Raw genomic sequence first — 21541 nt, 5'->3', positions numbered from 1 at the left:
CGGCATACATAAGATGCAGAAAGAGTTCGACTCCGTGAGACGACAGCTCCGCAGCATGGGGATAAGACACGGGATGCTTCTCCCCGCCAGGCTCCTGGTGACCTACAAGGATAAAACACTGACTTTTGGCAAACCGGAGGACGCAGAGATTTTCGTTACGCGGATCCAAGCAGAGCGGGATGAATAGCGATACGGATAAAGTTGGTAAAATAATTGAACGTTTTGCTTGGCAGCTAATTCCTGGGGCTACTGTGAACTGATCATTGAAATATATTCACACTGAACATCTGTACATGCCTCCGTTAATTTGTACGGGGGTTAAAGACGCTGGTGATTACCTGCATTGTGAGTATACCCCCCCCCCCCTTTTTTTTTTTCTTTTTTCTTTTTTTTTTTTTTTCTTTTTTTTGGGGGGGGGGGGGGGATCGATTACTTTTTGTTTTCCAGGAGGACTCTCTGAGTTATAGTTACATTTAAATAGAGTTAAAGCACAGTAGACCCCTAACATTTAATTTATTTACATGAGTATATTTGGGATAGCAATAAATTCCTGGCAAAGCAATTATTATTTGTATGTAAAAGCTAACAATGGAGGGAGTGTTTAAGTTCAGGATAAGTCAATATCAATAATGTTGGATCATTCCTCAATAACTGTGGACTGGTCATTAGCATTACCGGAGTGTGTAGTAAGGAGAAGGGGAAACTGGCCCTTAGGTCAGAGGGGTTGTGTTCAATGGTTGATGCAGTTAGAAGCATCTGTGTTGTCTGCATTGTTTTGGTTGTCTAAAGGTACACTTCTATATACTAGCATGAGAAGATCATCTGAAAATTGCAGCTATGTCCAATGTTTTAGAAATTAAGATGACATCGTGGAACTGTAGAGGGCTGCAAAAACTTAAAAAAGTTAAACAAGTGATGAGAAGGTTAAAAGATATGCATTCCAAAATAATTTTTCTCCAAGAGACTCATCTTACTGGAAAAGAGGACTTAAAGATTAAGCGGAGATGGCAGGGAGAGGTATTTTCAGCACCATTTAACTCCCAAGCGAGAGGGGTTTTGACTCTAATACAGAAGTCCGTCCCCTTTAATGTTTGTAAGGTGATTGCAGATAGGATGGGAAGGTATTTGATTGTTCAGGGTACTCTCTATACAGAACCTCTGATTTTAGTTAATATTTATGCCCCAAATAAGGATGAACCATCTTTTTTTAATAACCTGTTCTGCACGCTGTCAGCACTCAGTGGTCAATATATTTTAGCGGGAGACTTCAATTGCACTCTGAACCCAAGTATAGATAAATCATCACATTTAGACAAATCTCATAGCCAGAGTAGGGAAACCATTCTTCAGTTTGCTAAGGAATTAAATCTTATGGATATATGGAGAGACAGGAATCCTGGTGTATCGACATATTCATGTTATTCTAGCACACATAAATCATACTCACGAATAGACTACTTTTTGATCTCAGCAAGTCTGTCCTATAAAGTGAACGGTTGTGATTATGGCAGTGTCCTTATCTCAGACCATGCCCCAGCCAGTCTGGTCTATTTGGATCCAGGGCTAGTACGAGATCCCCCAAAATGGAAATTTCAGCAAAAATGGATAAAGGACAAAGACCTACTGGCGTACCTTGACAAACAAATTACTGATTACTTTGAGCTCAATACTTCTGAAACATCTTCGTGTATTAGATGGGAAGCATTCAAAGCCTTCATTAGAGGCCAAATAATTAGCTTCACAAGCTCAAAATCTAAGAAGGGCAGACAAAAGCTGAAATTATTGGAATCAAAAATTAAAGCTACTGAGGATATGTACTTTAAGAACCCCTGTCCCAAGCTGCACCAAAGTTTGCTGTTATTAAGAACCCAATATAATGAAATCTCAGCTTCAAAAGCTACAGCTAACTTATTAAAACTTAAGCAGTCCGTTTTTGATCAAGGGGAGAAATCAGGTAAAATTCTGGCTTGGCGTATAAAACAATTCCAATTGGAAAGATCAATCACTGCACTTAAAAATGATAAAGGGGAAACGATCTCTGACCCTGCTGCAATAAGTGACTCTTTCAAGGCCTATTATGAAAGGTTATACAGTTCTGACTTAAACCCAGGTGACCCCAATTTTTTCTCTTTTCTTGACAATATGAATATCCCCAGAATAGAAGAAGAGGAATCCTTGAGACTGGGGGCTAAATTGACTCTGGACGAAATCTCAGAGGCAATAATGAGTATGAATTCTGGAAAGGCTGCAGGGCCAGACGGTCTGCCAATTGATATCTATAAAAAGTTTGTAACCAAATTAAAGGCACCCCTTTTGGAAATGTTTTCTGAATCTGCTCAAAAGGGGATACTCCCACCCACTCTGAGAGGGGCCTTAATTACACTTCTTCCCAAACCTGGAAAATCGAATGATAAATGTGAAAACCTGCGGCCAATTAGCCTCTTAAACTCAGATTTAAAGATACTCTGTAAAATTCTAGCAAAGAGACTGGAGGGCCTTTTGCCAGACATCATCAAGGAAGATCAAAATGGGTTCATGGTTGGGCGTCAGGGATTCCACAATGTTCGACGAGTGTTAAATATTTTACACGAGCAAGGGGGGTCTCCAGATACAGCTTTCTTGGCACTAGATGCAGAGAAGGCTTTCGATAGGGTGGAATGGCCCTATTTGCTTGAGGTTCTTGGTCGCTTTGGTTTGGGAGTGGGATTCTGTAACTGGGTCAGGCTTCTATATAATAACCCATATGCAGAAATAATTACCAATAATGTTATCTCAAAACCAGTTGAGATTGGAAGAGGTTGTAGACAAGGTTGCCCCCTATCCCCCCTTTTATTTGTAATTGCAATTGAGCCACTTGCTATTGCTGTAAGAGAACACTGTGTGATCACGGGTATAGAGATCGGAGGGCTCGACCATCGAATAGCTCTTTATGCTGACGATGTGATCCTCTTTCTTAAAAATCTGGGAAAATCTATTCCAGCCATTTTAGACCTAATTGGAAAATTTGGACATATTTCTGGTTATAAAATCAATAAATCAAAATCTTCTATAATGCTTTTGAACTCAGAAGAAAGGATGAATCCACCTAAATACACCTGCCATTTTAGAAATGTGAATCAGTTTACTTATCTAGGTATTCAGATTGTCCCGAAATTGGAAGAGGTGGTGAACCATAATTATAGTCCAATTATGACTGACATATCCAAATCAGTGGAGAGATGGTCGAGTCTCCAAATTTCACTGATTGGTAGAATAAATATACTAAAGATGAACGTGCTCCCTAAGCTTCTGTATCTGTTTCAGAATATCCCCTTGCCACCTCCCTCAGACTTTTTCCTTAAAATAAGAAAACTGTTTAATCAGTTTTTATGGAATAACAAACGTCCCAGACTTCGCTTATCACTTTTGTACTTGCCCTTTGATGCAGGAGGGCTGCAATGTCCTAACATGGTTTGGTATTACTGGGCAGCCCAGTTAAGAACTATAATGTTCTATTATGCTGCAGAAAAGCCCCCCGCATGGAGAACTATTGAGTCTCTCTCTCTTAGGCTTCCACTTCCTACATATGTATACTCTGATAAATATAATAAACTCAAAGACATTACGCTTAATCCTACAGTTAAAAACATGATTTATATCTTACATGTCACTCAAAGATATTTAAACGTAAAATCTCCCCTCTCTGTTTTTAGCCCGATTTGGGGCAACAATTATTTTGCCCCAGGTAGGGCGGATGGTGGTTTTAAAATGTGGGCAGACTCGTATGGAACGCCAGGACTGCCATAATGAATTAATTAAATACACCATTAAATAATTAATTAAATGTGGCAATAATTAATTAAAATTGGAATTAATTAATTAAATAAATAGTTATGACACATGTAATTAATTAATTATTGACACATTTAATTAATTATTTATGTATTTCACATTTTAATTAATTATTGACACATTTAATTAATTATTGACACATTTAATTAATTATTTAATGATATATTTATTTATTTCATTTTGGCAGTCCTGACGCCTGGCTCTCGTCATGAAATAATTTTATCTGTCAGCCTCACCCATCAAACTCAGGGGGCGGGGTTAACGCTGCCCATGCAGCTTCTCTAACATTTGATTGGTTGCCGTGCAAAGTAAGTCAAAACAGGTCGATCCTAGAAAATCGATTGCTTGTGTAGACTTGGGGCAGCCAGTTATCCCAGAATGCAGATCAAATCACAGGCAGCAATGGTGGTGGTGTAGTTTTAAAATACCCCGTTTTTCTGTCACCAGCTACACTTTTAACAGTGTTTTAGCCGCGAATGTCGCGACGTATGTCTGGTCAGGTTGTCAACATAGAACATGTTTGCAAAAGTGCTCAGATGTTTTCAGAGATTTCACTAGCTCTGCTAACAGTTAGCATGCAGAGTGCACCAAGGGGGTTACGTTAACCGGTTTGTTTACATATTCCACTCTCCGTGTTCCACATGTTGCATTCGCAGATTCTCATTTTCACCGAACGATCGTCTCTTTCCGCCTGGTCTTGTGTCTCTGTGCTTCTGTAACATAAAGAACGAGCTGACATTTTTCTCACGAAACCAGCGATCAGCTCAACAGACCCTCAGTTTACCTGCATGCATCCTCCTCCTCATCTGTCAGCTGTTTAACACCTGCTGCTAATTCAAGAAACACGCCTACGTCACAGTTTAACTTGGCAGCCGGTGCTCGATATAAAGCAATGTCAGCGCATTTTTCTGCACAAGATAAGTAAATATAGTGTTTTCCCCGAGCGCAGAGCTGCTGGAGCTCGTTTCCTTACAGAGCACTTTATAGGCGAACCAGCTTCATCAGCGGCTGATGTCCAATCACCGGCACACAGCTTTGAAACCTCACCTTAGTTTTAGCTCTCAGTGGTTAAACGCTGGACTTCATTCACTCAGGTTCTGTCTGTCGGGTCACGTTTACTTCGCTGTTTTATTTACAACTGAGCAAATCGGTTTGGCTGAGGTTAAAGTTACGTTTCATAACTGCATAGTTTCACAGACGTTTAATGGTTCACTGGCACATGTGTTAGACTGAACTATCATCTAAATATCATCTGTTTTTTAATAGTTATTCAACTGTATTCTAAGCACCAGCTGTCTGTTAGAATGTGATTTTTTTTCTCTCTCTGTTGGCAGAGGTATAAAAATGCGCAGGAAAATCTGACATGCATGGCGAACTTCACCGACGATATTTAGGGAGGAATAAACACACATCAAACATAAATGAACCATTTGTCTGTCTCCATAATTGAGAGCATTTTCTCTTCTTATGTCAACACTCTCTCTCTTTTTTTTCTTTTTTTTTGCTTTTTCGGTCATGTTATGTTTACCTGTCAAAGGCTTGTTACAAACTATGAAACACATTGTGCAGACTTCTGGATGTTAGAAGAAAACTAATACTGCTCATGAATGAGACTAAAGGCAGGAAGGTGTCCTTTAAAACTAAACATGTTAATAGGACCTCCCTGTTTATATCATAGTTTATGATATAGCACGTGTATTTCAGTAATAGCCTGCTGAGGCCACTATACGTGCTGGCCTCATATCAAATGTGAAGGCAGACTGAGTCTATGTTTGACGTTTTTTATATCTAATCTTCCTTTTCAAACATTTAAACAGCAGCGAGTCTGCAGCTGAGGGAATACAAATTCAAATTGTCGGAACAGGTTTGCTCGTTTCTTGGATTCATTTGGTGATTTATTAAATGTATAACTGTTATTCTAATCTGCTGCTGAGTCTCTTACACTTTTCTTTATGCTGTATATTTTCACGTCTCTGGAATAGTTGGCAGTTAGATAGTCAGCTGGGAAACTTTGTGTTAACTCATGGAGCTGAGGATATCGTGGATATGCTGACCTCGCTGCGTGGTGTACAGAGCGAGGTCAGCATGATTAATATTCACAATAAAAATATTAGCCGAACATCATGAAGTCTGTATGTGTTTCATAGTGTCGAACAACCTTTGTACAGTTAAAGCCAGCAGTTACTACATGACGGAAACACCAACGTTATCTCTTTTATGTGTTTATACACAGGTCACGCTGATTACTGAACAAAAACCCAAAGATCAGATGTTAAACAGATTTATTTGCTCTCTCTCCTCCTTAAACATGTTTTTAATGTTAGTTATAATTCAGAATTGGCGACTGAAACACGTAGGACACATAAGAACATCAGGAAATAAAACATCGATAAATATAACCTCAGTAAAAGAAGTCAGCGGGGGTTACTACAGCTGTGTACTGGGGCCCGCGCTTTGTCGGTGGGATTGCTTGCGAGGCGAGCGGGTCTATCCCACGCTTTGCCGTGAGACTGGGCAGACATCTCTGAAATCATCGAAACACTTTTGCAAAGAGGCTGTATCTTGACAAACCGACCAGACACATGAAGATTAAACCACTACATTCTCGGCTAAAAAAAATATTAAAACGGTATTTGGTAACACACAAACAGGGTTTTTCAAAGCTCAGTTCTGTTAGCTTCCACATGCCGGTTGTTGTGTGCTAGAAACAATGGCCACCAGGCCAAAGCAATGGTTTTGACTCGATCAGCGTTAACCCCGCCCCCTGAGTTTGATGGGTGAGGCTGACAGATAAAATTATTTCATGATGAGAGCCAGGCGCCAGGACTGCCAAAATGAAATAAATAAATATATCATTAAATAATTAATTAAATGTGTCAATAATTAATTAAATGTGTCAATAATTAATTAAAATGTGAAATACATAAATAATTAATTAAATGTGTCAATAATTAAGTAATTAAATGTGTCAATAATTAATTAAAATGTGAAATACATAAATAATTAATTAAATGTGTCAATAATTAATTAATTACATGTGTCATAACTATTTATTTAATTAATTAATTCCAATTTTAATTAATTATTGCCACATTTAATTAATTATTTAATGGTGTATTTAATTAATTCATTATGGCAGTCCTGGCGTTCCATAGACTCGGGGCTGGGACTGGTGAAGGATGCTTTCGGGGGTGATGGAAGACTTTTAAGTTTTGAACAACTAATCTCTAAATTTAATATTCCCCGAAAGCACTTTTTCAAATACCTACAGTTTAGGAGTTTTATCAGGTCTTATCATAATGATTTTACACATATTCCCCCGCTGTCCACATTAGAGAAAATCCTAACCAAAAACCCCAGTGGTAGAGGGATGATATCTGAATTATATAACTTGATGATGACATCCTCTCCTGATTCATCTGCTGCTAAGCTTGAAGCTTGGAGGTATGACTTACAGGAGGACTTGACAGTGGAACAATGGAGTAGAGCATGTAAGCTAGCCCAAACACAGACAGGGAACACACGTCTAAAATTGCTACAATTTAATTGGTTGATGAGAGTGTACATAACACCAGAAAAACTTAACAAATTTAATATGCAGATTCCTGATATCTGTAATAGATGTGAAGAAGATAAGGGCACATTGCTCCACTGTTTATGGTCATGTCCAAAAATAAAGGAGTTTTGGGAAGAGGTTGGAGCAATGATAAAGGAGATTTTGTCAATTAAACTTGTGATGGATCCCAAACTTTTCCTACTGGGATTATATCCTGTAGGGTGTAACATAGATCATTTTGAAAAAATCTTCATAAACATGGGAATACTACAAGCAAAGAGAGTGATAGCTCTAACGTGGAGGAGTCTTGGCAAACCAAGTATTTCACATTGGTTCAAAGAATTGTCTTTATGTTTACCATTAGATAAAATTACATATACTCTAAAAGATAAACAAGAAATTTTCCAGAAAATTTGGGGGCGCTACATCCAGTATATTGGGAATAAAGATCTATCTGGTTTACTGTGTGAGACAGGGACAGCCTAGCTATTCCCTGTACAGGACCACAACCATATGCTGCAATCTGAAAATTATTCTTTAAAATCTGTCAGAGGTCTCATGGACTCAAGTGCTTTCATTGAATGTACCTTGTGTTTCGTTTATTGTGTAAATTTGTTTGTGTATGTACTTTATATATGTATATATGTAAAACTTTAATAAACATAATGTTGAAAAAAAAAGTTTATCAATTCACTTGAACCAAAATTAGGAACACCCGGTGCTGCAAGAGTTAATAGTCTCATTGGGGCCAAGATATAAATTTTATAGTTGCCTGGTATCAATGGTTGTTCATCTGCCTTTATTTATTTATTTAAAGAACCCATAGGTGGGAATGTGAGTTGTCTGTCTCTGCGTGTTAGCCCTGCGACAGACAGGCGACCTGTGCAGGGTGCAGGGTATGGTAGCTGGAATAGCAACATACCCAAGGATAAGCAGAGGAGCATGACTGATATGATGAAACTGGGATTTTGTTACACTTAATTATTGCAAACAGCTAAAACTATAACTGAAACTAATCAAAACTAAACTGAAACTAAGGATTTTCAAAAAAATAAAAACTAAACTAAACTAGCAAACAATTGGTAAAAACGAATTAAAACTAATATAAAATTGAAAATCTGAAGTCAAAACTAAATAAAAATAAAAACTAATGAAAATTGCAAAACTATTAAAACCCTGTTAATTGCACAAGTGCATGGAGGCAGGACCTCACAGCAGAAGCATACTCCATAATGTGTTGTACATTATCATATGTATATTATATGTAACGTGGTATTTTTCAATTATTGTATTTACCAACATCAAGAAGTCACAAGCAAAGAAAGACCACACCATGGTGCATGTTTGAACATGTTTACTGGTCAAAATTATTTATTAAACAAATAAACCACATTTTTTTAGCCACCAAAAAATACACGTTCAAAGCAACACAATGGCGGCCAGACAGAATCCCACTCTGTAGAGTGGGCAATTTTAATGAAGCGGTTGGTTTTATTTTGTGGATTCAAGCTGCTCTTAATGGTTTTGGCCACCAGATGTCACCAGAGAGGACTGTGTTGAAAAGCTTCGAGTAATGAACCGTTTTTCAATACAAGCTTCAATGCTTCAGAAAGCTTCATTTGGCCATCACTACACATAGGGGAAAACATAAGGAGGTAGTGATGTGACGTTCTGTATCGAGGCTTCGAAGCTTGTGTCGAGTAATTGAGGGGCGTTTCCACGATGCGCGTATCGAGGCTTGCTTCATTTATGGGAGGAGCTGAAAATGATGACGTCCGAAGCCTCGCTGCCCGGCTGTACCACGTGACTGGTTCATGAAGTGGTTCGAACTTTGCCGCGAGATATGACAGCGATATAAACCCCTCAGACTTCATTTAAAATGTGGGTGTTTGATGGAGAGTTGTTAGTGAGAGTTTGGAGACAGTTTGGAGGTTTATGAGAGTGAGGAGAGAAAGTCAGGAGAGAATGGAGCCAGCTAAGAAGAGGAGGATGTCCTCCCCTGTGTGGGAACATTTTGATCTTATTCCTCCCAACAAGGTATGTAAATTTCTACAGAAGATGTATTTTCATAATACTGATGGTGCAATACAATTTATGTTAAGCTGTCGTTACTTGTGTACAAGGTGAAGTGTTTGCTATGTGCCAGGGAGCTGGGATATAACAACACCTCATCCATGCTTAGGCACTACAGAGCTTTGCATGAGAATAAGGGGAACACCGATTGTGGAGCAAGACCAGGTGAGCCATCAAATGCCATGATAATATAGCATGCTGTAATGTTACTAAATGATATAACAATATTATACAACTGTAATAAGTTACGTGTGTGATATTTATATTTGTGCTTTGTCTTTATTGTCTTTCCTCAGGAGAACAATCTCCAATAGATGAAGACCTGGTTAGCATGGTGATTGAGGACTCACAGCCATTTAGCATTGTGGAGGACAAAGGATTCAAAAGATTTGTTAAATTGTTAAATCCTAGCTATGTTCTCCCCACTAAAAAGGTCATAAAAGCAGTGAAAATGTAGTTTTTACAGAATAAAATGTGAACAGGCAGGACTGAGGCTCAAAGCCTCAGTGTGTAGCTGTCCATACCTCAACGTTACAAAAGCACAACCACTGTCCACACCCCAACCACACCTCACCTCACAGTAAATGATCATTTCCATTTTAAGCATTTCCAAATGATCATTTTCCATACTGCCAGTATAAATATACACAGTATACTGCATCACTACAATATACATGTTTTACACACTCCTTTTGTTGTTGACATTTACAGGCTGTGTGCAAAAGACCACATTCTTTAAATTCATGCCAACTAATATTTTTACGTCCAGTAGGTGTCCTACTAGAGCAAATGAAGCTTCAAGAAGCTTTGTGCTGGGGTGAACCAATTGGATGAAAAGCTTCAGTGCTTCATGAAGCTTCATCTGCCCATCACTATAAGGAGGTTACATGGGGAATGTGGAGCAGAGAGATGCCCAAGTAACACCAAATAACACAGACGAACCAACCATAAGCACAGACCTACAGCCACTATATATACACACACAAGGTAATTAGGAAATGACACACTGGAGGGAAGCACAGCTGATCCTAATCGCAAGATGATGGGGAAACACAAGCTGAACATATTTAAGTCACAGACAGATCTACAAAGTAAAACAGGAAACTCAAACTGTTTTACAAATGCAAAGTCAGGGACACGAACAGAGCACGGAGGGGAAGAACACAGGTAGGAATAATAAAAAACTGAATGTCAGTACCAAATAGAGATGGACCGATCCGATATTACGTATCGGTATCGGTCCGATACTGACCTAAATTACTGGATCCGATATCGGAGAAAAATAAAAAATGTAATCCGATCCATTAAATATCACGAAAGCACCTCACAAAACTTGCAACACGCCGTAACTCGCCTCAGAACGTTAGCACGTCGGAGCAGTATGCATCACGTGATAGAGCGGCTGTGGCATGCGGGACCTGTCGGTGGTCTGGATAGCATGTGGAGCTTCGCTAGCAACCCGGCATTTCATCTCCGACAAAGTTATCCCCGAGAGAAGTAAAGCAAGTGTGTAAGTCCATCTCTGAATGTAAAGCATTCCTGCGTTAAGCTTAACGAGCGACTGCCTCTTCTTGCTGCTACTTCAATCATGAAACTGATCAATGATCAGCTGATCGGCTTTTCTGTCGCGAGTCCGTGTCTCTTGTTTGTTTTTGGCCCACTTTGCACCAGAAAGAGGAAACCAGCGGCTGAACAACAGCAGCACGTTTAAGCTTGATAAGCTGTTAGAATTTATTTAATATTACTTTCTACACCAGGATCTTTTTCTACATAGCTGACGGCTGGTAACTGTGCAGGGGCGGATCTAGCAAAGTTTAGCCAGGGGGGCCGATAGGGCATGAACAGGGAAAAGGGGGCACAAAGACATACTTTTCTTTCTTATTCTCGTTTAAAATGTCTAGCTTTTAATAAATAATTATCTGAATCTGACACCCAAAGTTTTAATTTGATGTAAAATGAATAGAAGTCAATTACTGTATATAGTGACTATTAAGTCTAATATATATACCCTAGTAAGCTATAGTACTTTTTCCTTTGGGAAGGTACCATCTGTGCAGTCTGCAATTTTGTTGAAGAAAGATGTTGAATCTACTTAATATTTCTTGAAAAATTATTGATTTCTGTGCATTTTTTTTCACACTGCATCAAATTAAGGTTGATTACGTCGATTAAGCATCATGAGGTGGAGCGTGAGGGGTGGTTCCCTATTTTTTATTTATTTATTTTTGTTGTTGCTGGGAGTTGGAACCCTATTAGTTAGGTTGCTTAATATTTATGCTAAGTACTCTTTAAAATACCAGAATAGGGAGGATGGTGTAGGTTTAAGTTTATTAGATTGATCAGTATTGCTGAACTATGAAATTTTTTTTTTTTTGCATACAGGTATAACAGAATAGCTTTAGTGTAGTTGTTGTTTTAAACTTGAGTATGAACTTATACAAAATGCAGCAAGATATTTAAAAAACAGTTTTGTTGATTAAAAAACACTATATCGGATTCATATCGGTATCGGCAGATATCCAAATTTATGATATCGGTATCGGACATAAAAAAGTGGTATCGTGCCATCTCTAGTACCAAAACCTAAGAACTAACACAAAATCAGAAGAAACTAGAAAATAATAACAATAAACTCAAAACGCTGGGTCACCGAGCCAGTATAATGCATGACAGTGTAAGTGGGGCCAGCGAAGACCAGGTGCAGGTCTCAAGTTCTTATTTAACATGTCTCTACTCATATTTATTTATTTTCATATTAAGAGTTCAGAATGATTGTTTAATCTACAACGTGTGACGCACATATTAAAGCGAGTTTTACTTGGAAATTCATTTGTTTACTTGATTTATTCTTATTTAGCTTTCTCCAGCTAAATGAGCTAAATGAGAAAATATTGGGACCACATCATATTTGCATTTTATTTAAGATGAGATTCCCTTTTTGATTTGACAAAAATCCAAGATTTCATTCTTGCATCCTTAATCCTCAGTCAATTTGCTGTTCTGCAGACTTTTGTATGCTGGCTCTGAGATGTTTTACAGATCCAATTAACTGGAATATTTTCATTATTTGTGCCATCAGTTATATTTGCAGTTTTTCTGTTATGACAAATACCTGTCATTTTAAGCACTGTAAGGATGCTGTGTCTGGCTGCAGTAAAAACATTTTGACAGGAGAGGTCAGTAGAGGCTCTTGAATAAAGATCCATGTGTCCTTAATACAGATTCAGGCTGGTGCATGAAATTTTAGCTGTGAATAATGGCATTGAAGAAAGAAGCAAAAAAGATGGTCACACTGAGAAATCTATGTAAGTCTTCTTTGAAATAATTAAGAGTGTTTTTACCCACAGGTACCTTTGGGCCATTGGCAAAAATGTATGGAAAAGATGGAAGAAAAGATTCTTCGTGCTAGTCCAGGTAAGTACAGCCAGTTCATTGGGTTTATTTAGCTCCGACAAGATAAGTCAAAGAAGAAATCAAATGAAAAAGAGAACAAGCACAAATAAAAACAACAAAGGTGCCAGTGACTGGGGACTCATCAGAAATGGTAACCTTAATTCAAAGGACTCGTAGTATAATCCTGTGCATATAGGTCAGTGCAGAATTTCAAGACTGAGCTCTGATAGAGGGTTTTTTAAGATAAATGAAGTGTAGCATTGTGTAATCTGTTTGTTTGAATATTGACTTTTAGATAGAAGTTATGCTGCTCCTTTGTCAGCTCTAATAATAATCAATTACATTAATTGAATATATTTAGCTACTGATTCCAAAGAACAATTTTTCCTGTTTGAGAATGAAAAGTTATAAAAAATTATATAATAATTATACCAGCAAGTTCATTTTGTTTAGTAGAAAACAGGAGCTAATTTCTCTGCTTGCCAAAAAAATAAAATAAATTATATATATATATATATAATTCTGAGCTCAACAACCTGATGGCACCCAACAGAGGAGCACGAGCAGCCTTTAACATAAGCTTTGCTTTATGACAATAATATTTTCACAGGCCACATGTTGTGTGTGCTACAAGAAAGAGAGATGCAGCCAAGCTGTCTTCCCTCGGCTGTCAGACGATTGATGGAGAGGCCAAGCAGGCTTTTGTCAGGAGGTGGGGGGTTGGTGTATGTTTGAGGGAAAGAGGAGGTAGCGGCCATTTCCTGGTTGCTCTACATTGGGAGGTGGGCAGCAGGCAGGAGGGGTGGGGGCTTTGGGCGGATGCCTGTCTCTTGTGTGTTAGAGAGGATATGTCTCAGAGGTACAAGTTGACAAGCGATTGACAAAGTCGAGTGAACACTATCTGGCCTAACACTCGCAGCTAAAAAAGCCGGAGTGCCGCCAACTTGAAGCCTCTCACTTGCTCCCAGCTAAATAGATAGCAAGTGACAAATATTGGTCAATAGAATGTGCAGTGTGTGTGTGTGTGTGTACGCGCGCATGTGTGTGTGTTTGTGTGTGTGTGTGCGTATGTAGGAGAGAGAGAAAAGGGGAGAGAGAGCGAGTGCACATTCAATAGAGTGTGTGTGTGTGTGTGTGTGTGTGTGTGTGTGTGTGTGTGTGTGTGTGTGTGTGTGTGTGTGTGTGCATATGTAGGAGAGAGAGAGCGAGCGAGGCCTTTTTGAACAAGACAGCACAGACTAGACGATGGAAATACAAAACTCTGAACTCTGCTCAGACACCGTAACTATGGTTGTTTAAATGGGCCTACTCCAATTGGAACACCTAGATGACAGATTCTAAAGGGCTGCACTCAGGTCTGGTGATGGGGCACAATATAGGCAGAGGAATTAAGCCTCATAGATGTTGACCCATATCACACCTATCTGTCTGCTACTCCAACACACTCACAGCGGATGAGTGTCTAGTCAGGTAAATGCTGAGCAAATGTACAGAAACTGATATCATGGCGGCACCAGCTGGCTGGGGTCTTGACCAAAGTCTTTAACCAGTCAACCGTACCATCCTTTTTGAATTCAGTTTTATTTATACAGTGCCAAATCACAACAACAGTCGCCTCCAGGCGCTTTATATTGTAAGGTAGACCCTACAATAATACATACAGAGAAAAACCCAACATATGACCATATGACCACCATCATATGACCCATTATGAGGAAGCACTTTGGCAAGAGGAAGAAACCTCCAACTGAACCAGACTCTTGGGAGGCACGGCCATCTGCTGCGACCGGTTGGGATGAGAGAAGGAAGACAGGATAAAGACTGCTGTGGAAAGTGTGATTCAACTAAGACATCTATTAGCACATGTTGAGTGAGAAAGGTGACTGAAAAGGAAAAACGCAATGCATCATGGGAATCCCCCGGCAGCCTACGTCTATTGCAGCATAACTAAGGGAGGATTCAGGGTCACCTGGTCCAGCCCTAACTATATGCTTTAGCAAAAAGGAAAGTTTGAAGCCTAATCTTGAAAGTAGAGATAGTGTCTGTCTCCTGAATCCAAACTGGAAGCTGGTTCCACAGAAGAGGGGCCTGAAAACTGAAGGCTCTGCCTCCCATTCTACTTTTAAATACTCTAGGAACAACAAGTAGGCCTGCAGAGCGAGAGCGAAGTGCTCTAATAGGGTGATATGGTACTACAAGGTCATTAAGATAAGATGGGGCCTGATTATTTAAGACCTTGTATGTGAGGAGCAGGATTTTGAATTCTGGATTTAACAGGAAGCCAAAACAGGAGAAATCTGCTCTCTCTTTCTAGTTCCTGTCAGGACTCTTGCTGCAGCATTTTGGACCTTAGTGGTTCAAGAGGTCTCTCCATTTACACGAACTGCTCTAATAGGATATTATGGTCGACAGTATCGAATGCTGCACTGAGGTCTAGCAGGACAAGCACAGAGATGAGTCCACTGTCAGAGGCCATAAGAAGATCATTTGTAACCTTCACTAAAGCTGTTTCTGTGCTGTGCTGAGCTCTGAAACCTGACTGAAACTCTTCAAATAAACCATTCCTCTGCAGATGATCTGTTAGCCGTTTGACAACTACTTTTTCAAGAATATTTGAGATAAAAGGAAGGTTGGAGACTGAAAGCTGGGTCAAGAGATAGCTTTTTAAGTAAGGGCTTAACTACTGCCAGCTTGAAGGCCCATGGTACATTATTAGAGATAGGTTGATCATATTTAAGATGGAAGCATTAATTAATGGCAGGACTTCTTTGAGCAGTTTTGTAGGAATGGGGTCTAAAAGACACACTGATGGCTTGGGGTAAGTAATTACTGAAGTTAATTTAGAAAGATCAATTGGAGAAAATGACTAAATAAATATTGATGGTACTGAAACCAGCTGTATATAATATTATGTCTGTGACACAGTTATGAGTAATTTTTTCATTAATGGTTCAAATTGTATCTGTGATGAAATTAGTGAAGTCGGTACTAGTCAATGGTAATGGAATGGGTGGCTCAAACGAGCTCTGACTTTTTGTCAGCCTGGCTACAGTGCCGCACTACAGAGAAACCTAGGGTTGTTCTTGTTTTTCTTCAATCAGTGATGAGTAGTTAGATGTTCTGGCTTTATGGAGGGCTTTTTTTTATAAAGCAGCAAAATATTTCACCAGGCTAGATGATGATCTTTTAAATTTGTGATTCACCATTTCCTCTCCAGCTTTTGAGTTAATGGTCATAGTAAGCAGTGGTAGTAGTAAGACTTCAAGCTTCAGGTTTGACAGGATGAGTTGCAGCAAGAAAGCCATTGCTAAAATGTCAGAATAAGACAAAGAGGGTTGTCTGGGCCATGACACACCGCCACTGGACTACTGAAGAGTGCAAGAAGGTATTATGGACTGATGAATTGAAATTTGAACTACTCAGTTCATCACGCAGGATCTTTGTACTGTGTTGAGTAGGGTGAAAGGATGGTTACGCAGTGAGTGGCATCAACTGTCAAACATGGAGGAGGTAGTGTGATGGTCAGGGGCAGTTTTGGTGGAATGTACAAGTTGGAATGTACACTCTGTTCAAGTTGGTGACTTGTACAGAGTGAGAGGCACCCTGAACCAAAATGGTTACCACAGCATTCTGCAGTTCCATGCAGTACCCTCTGGTATGTGCCTAGTTGGTCAAGGGTTCATCCTACAGCAAGGTAATGACCCAAAACATAAGTCCAAGCTATACCAGGACTACCCTCAGGAAAAAAGAACAAGAAGGTAAGCTTGAAAACATGGAGTGTCCGGCACAGTCTCCAGACTTAAACCGCATCGAGCTGGTTTGGGATGAACTGGATAGAAGAGTGAAAGCAAAGCAGCCTACAAGGTCCACATTTATGGGAACATCTGCAACAGATATGGGAGAATATTTGATTTCTATTGTAGAAAGAATGCCACGGGTGTGTTCAGCTGTCATATCTGCCAAATGTTGGTTACTTTGATGAGTCAAACTTTAGAATACATTTTAGTGTATAAACTGATTCAATGATTTCTTTTTTTTTAACTTTAATTGCTTATTTGTACTATGCTTTTATTTCAGAGTGCAATGAGACATAGGTGGGTAAAATTAGTAACAAAATAATTGACCTTTCATGGGGTAGCGTTCAGATAGCTGCTCTGCTCTATGTTGGTACAGGGCATTGAAGATGATAACAGTGGGTGGATTATATTCTTAAACTTAGTTACAGCGCTTTCAGAAAGACATCTACTTTGATAAAGTCTACTCTCCACCGCTGTGTAATCAATTATTGTAAAAGTAAATGTTATCAGGAAATGATCAGACAGGAGAGGGTTTTCAGGAAACACTGTTAAATGTTCAGTTTCTATGCCATATGTTAAAACAAGATCTAGAGTGTGATTAAAGTGGTGGGTGGGTTCTTTTACATTTTGAGAGAAACCAATTGAGTCTAATAACAGATTAAATGCCATGTTGAGGCTGTCATTTTTAGCATCTACATGGATGTTAAAATCACCCACAATAATGATTTTATCTGAGCTGAGCAGTAAATCAAATAAAAAGTCTGAGAAATCAGAGAGAAACTCTGTGTAAGGCCCAGGTGGACGATAGATGATAACAAGTAAGACTGGTTTCTGAGTTTCACAGCTGGGGTGGACGAGGCTAAGCATCAGGCTTTCAAATGAATTAAAAGTCTGTCTTGGTCTTTGGTTGAATACCAAGCTGGTGTGAAAAATTGCTGCTACACCGCCCCTCGGCCTCTGATTTGTGGATGCTAATAGTTAGCGTGACTCAGGGGTGTTGATTCATTTAAACTAACATAATCATCCTGCTGCAACCAGGTTTCTGTAAGGCAGAGTAAATCAATTTGTTGATCAATTATTAAGTCATGTACTAACAGAGACTTGGAGGAGAGAGACCTAATATTTAATAATCCACATTTCACTGTTTTACTCTTTGGTTCAGATGTGGATACTGTATTGTTCTTTCTTTGTGAGTTTTTATGTTTAACTTGTTTGTTGCTGGTTTTTAGTTTGTTTTTTGTCTTTTTGGAAGCTGACACAGTCTCTATGGAGATGGGTTTTTGGGGAGTAACAGGAGGAGAGAAGCTGCAGAGAGGCGTGTAAGACTGCAACTCTGCTTCCTGGTCCCAACTCTGCATAGTTACTTTTGGGTGGTTTAATAAATTTGGCCAGATTTCTAGAACTGAGAGCTGCTCCATCCAAAGTGGGATGGATGCCGTCTCTCCTAACAAGACCAGGTTTCCTCCAGAAGATTTGCCAATTATCTATGAAGCCCACATCGTTTCTGGGACACCACTCAGACAAACAGCAATTTAAGGAGAACATGCGGTAGGGTTAAATCCCTAACAAGGATATTAGTTTCGTTGTGTCTTGTCTAGGCTCCACCTCCTCTGTCCTGATTGGGTGCTGCTGCCTTAATCAAGTCAATTATTAATCAGCAAAGCCCTATATAATGTCTGTAGAGCTCTATTTCTGGGCCTTCTGGCTACTTTGATTGCCGTACTCACTGCGTTGTGCAGGCTTAAATGCCTTTGACTTATATTTCAACCTCATGTGACTTTGTTTAGACTGTGTTTGTAAGGGGAGAGCTGCCTTTTTTTGTTATTCCTCATTTTTTCCTCTTCATGTGCTAGTTAGATAGGTTATTGTTGTTGGCTGTACACTTTGTTTTCCTTGGAGTTATTATTTCCTTTTAGGGATGTTTTGTGTTTTGTGACAAGATGGCGCGGCCACGTCCAGACGCCTTCCTGACCGCTCTGCTCCGACTATCCACTTTTCTTGTTTTTTACTTATTTTTTGCTCTGGTTTACATCCCAAAATCCTCTAGTCTTATAGTATGTGACAGCGGATCACTTGTAAACATCGGTGCCAAGGTTGCACATCTAATCTTGGACACTTTTAAACCCGACCCTTCTTGGCCGCCAGAGATTCTACGTGGACCACGAGGGAGGTAAAACGGTGATCTGCCCAATCAGGAGCTACGCTACAGGACTCACTCAACGACGTCGACTGGGACATGTTCAGAGCATGCGCAGTCAACATCAACGGTTTATGGAAGTAGTAGTATGCTTCGTCAATATGCTAGCGGAGGAGATTATCCCCACTGCGAGAGTCACCACATTCCCAAACCAGAAACCGTGGATGGACAGATCGATCCGCTCTGCAGTGAACGCCAGGACCGCCTCCTACAACACGGGTCTCGCCACTGGCGATATGAGCGCCTACAAAGCGGCCTCATACGGCGTGCGGCGCGCGGTGAGAGATGCCAAATGCAGGTACTGGGAACGTGTGGAGTCCCGCTTCCACCAGGGCAACACACGGAGTATGTGGCACGGACTACGCACCATTACGGACTACAAAGCCAGGGACACTGCGCCGATCAACGCCGACTCTGCATTCACCAGCGAGCTGAATCAGCTCTACGCCCGTTTCGAGGTTAGCCAGGCGGCTAATGCTATCTACCGCCTGACTACCGAGGACAGTGACGTCATCAGCGAGAGACCGGTGACCAGCATCACGGAGCATGACGTCCGAGCAGCATTGAGGAGAGTGAACACAAGGAAAGCGGCGGGGCCAGACGGCATCACCGGCCATCTGCTGCGCTGCTGTGCTGACCAGCTAGCAGGTGTGTTCACTTACATCTTCAACGAGTCCCTGGCGAAGTCTGTGGTCCCCACATGCTTCAAAAGATCCACCATCATCCCTGTGCCCAAGAACAGCAAACCCTCATCCCTGAACGATTACCGGCCAGTTGCACTGACCTCGGTAGTAATGAAGGTGTTTGAGAGGCTGCTGAAGAACATCATCTCCTCCTCCATCCCAGACACCACAGATCCGCTGCAGTTCGCCTACAGATCCAACAGATCCACAGGGGATGCCATCGCCCACGTCCTACACACCACTCTCAGCCATGTGGAGAAGAAACAGGGTAACTATGTGCGAATGCTGTTTGTTGATTACAGTTCAGCGTTTAACACAATAGTGCCCTGCAGACTGTTCACAAAGCTCAGGGATCTGGGACTTAACAGCCGTCTGTGTGCATGGGTGTTGGACTTCCTCACTGGCAGAACTCAGGTGGTGAGGGTGGGTAGATGCATCTCTAACAGTATCACCATCAACACAGGAGCACCTCAGGGATGTGTCCTCTCGCCACTGCTCTACTCCCTCTACACTTCAGACTGTGTGGCCACCCATGGCTCCAACACCATTGTGAAGTTTGCTGACGACACAGTGGTGTTGGGTGCCATCTCCAACAACGATGAGACGGCCTACATGGATGAAGTGAAGAATCTGGCATCTTGGTGCCAGGACAACCACCTCCAGCTGAACGTCGGCAAGACCAAGGAGCTGGTGGTGGACTTCAGAAGGAGTCAGCACAGAGACTACAAGCCCATTATCATCAATGGAGCTCCAGTGGACAGGGTGCAGTCCTTCAAGTATCTTGGTGTCCACATCTCCTCAGACCTGCCCACAGGTCTGCCCACATTCAGGTCCAGACCAAAAAGGCTAGGCAGCGCCTGTATCACCTACGACAACTGAGGAAGTTCAGGGTCTCTCCAAAGATCCTCAGGATTTTCTATAGAGGCGCTGTGGAGAGCATCCTCACACAGAACATGACATCGTGGTTTGGGAACAGCTGTGTGAAGGACCAAAAAGCTCTCCAGAGAGTGATCCGTACAGCAGAACGCTGCTGCAGGATTGCTCTCCCCCGCTTCAGGACACCTACACCAGGAGATGCCGGACTAGAGCAGCGCAGATACTGAAGGACCCGTCCCATCCTGGCAACAAACTGTTCCAACTTCTGCAATCTGGTAGAAGGTTCCGCATCTTCCGGGCAAGGACAGAGAGACTCAAGAGGAGCTTCTATCCCCAAGCCATCCGGGCCCTAAACACACACACCCGCCCTCTCACATCATCTATAATTGACTGAGACAGGACTCTTCCAGACACTAAACCAAGGAACAATGTACATTTCAAATTCCTTTAATTTTAAATATGTTTATATTGTCTATCCTGTAAAATAGTCAGATGTCTATTCATATTAATGTACAGAATTCACCTGCTGGCTGCTACTACTGCACATTCACCCAATGTATATACTACATATATATAAAAAAAAACACCCAGCACACCCCTGCGGGCGGTTTATCCTTCAAGCTCGGGTCCTCTACCAGAGGCCTGGGAGCTTGAGGGTCCTGCGCAGTATCTTAGCTGTTCCCAGGACTGCGCTCTTCTGGACAGAGATCTCCGATGTTATTCCCGGGATCTGCTGGAGCCACTCGCCTAGCTTGGGAGTCACTCCGATTACCACGGGGACCACCATTACCTTCACCCTCCACATCCTCTCGAGCTCTTCTCTGAGCCCTTGGTATTTCTCCAGCTTCTCGTGTTCTATATATATATATATATATGTGTTCTTCCTCTACCCCCCCCCCCCCCCCCCCCAATTTTTGCACATGTCGAGGAGCGCGTCAGGTTACATTTCACTGTGTGTTATACTCGTATAACTATGCATGTGACAAATAAAGAACCTTGAACCTTGAACCTTGTTTGCTGTATAGGCCTTAGCTCTCCTTGAAGTTAAATGTCAGTCTAAGCCTAACAGAGTTTTAAACTAGCAGAAAGTAAACATTTGAAATGCCATTTGGACTCCTCTTTCACTATTTAACTT

General features: G+C 40.8%; 1 protein-coding gene across 3 annotated transcripts in view; it reads left to right on the top strand.

Annotated features, from left to right (window-relative positions):
• Nucleotides 1–21541, top strand: part of cadpsa (Ca2+-dependent activator protein for secretion a) — a 348666-nt gene that overhangs the window by 129837 nt on the left and 197288 nt on the right. For all 3 annotated transcript variants that reach the window (XM_076883644.1, XM_004572172.5, XM_076883645.1), the window contains exon 9: nt 12808–12874. In XM_076883644.1, the coding sequence (XP_076739759.1) occupies nt 12808–12874 (67 nt within the window). The remainder of the gene's footprint in view (nt 1–12807; nt 12875–21541) is intronic.

The sequence above is a fragment of the Maylandia zebra genome, linkage group LG5 (genome assembly GCF_041146795.1).
Source record: "Maylandia zebra isolate NMK-2024a linkage group LG5, Mzebra_GT3a, whole genome shotgun sequence".
In the NCBI taxonomy this organism is placed as follows: domain Eukaryota; kingdom Metazoa; phylum Chordata; class Actinopteri; order Cichliformes; family Cichlidae; genus Maylandia; species Maylandia zebra.
This window is presented reverse-complemented; position numbering and strand designations above follow the sequence as displayed.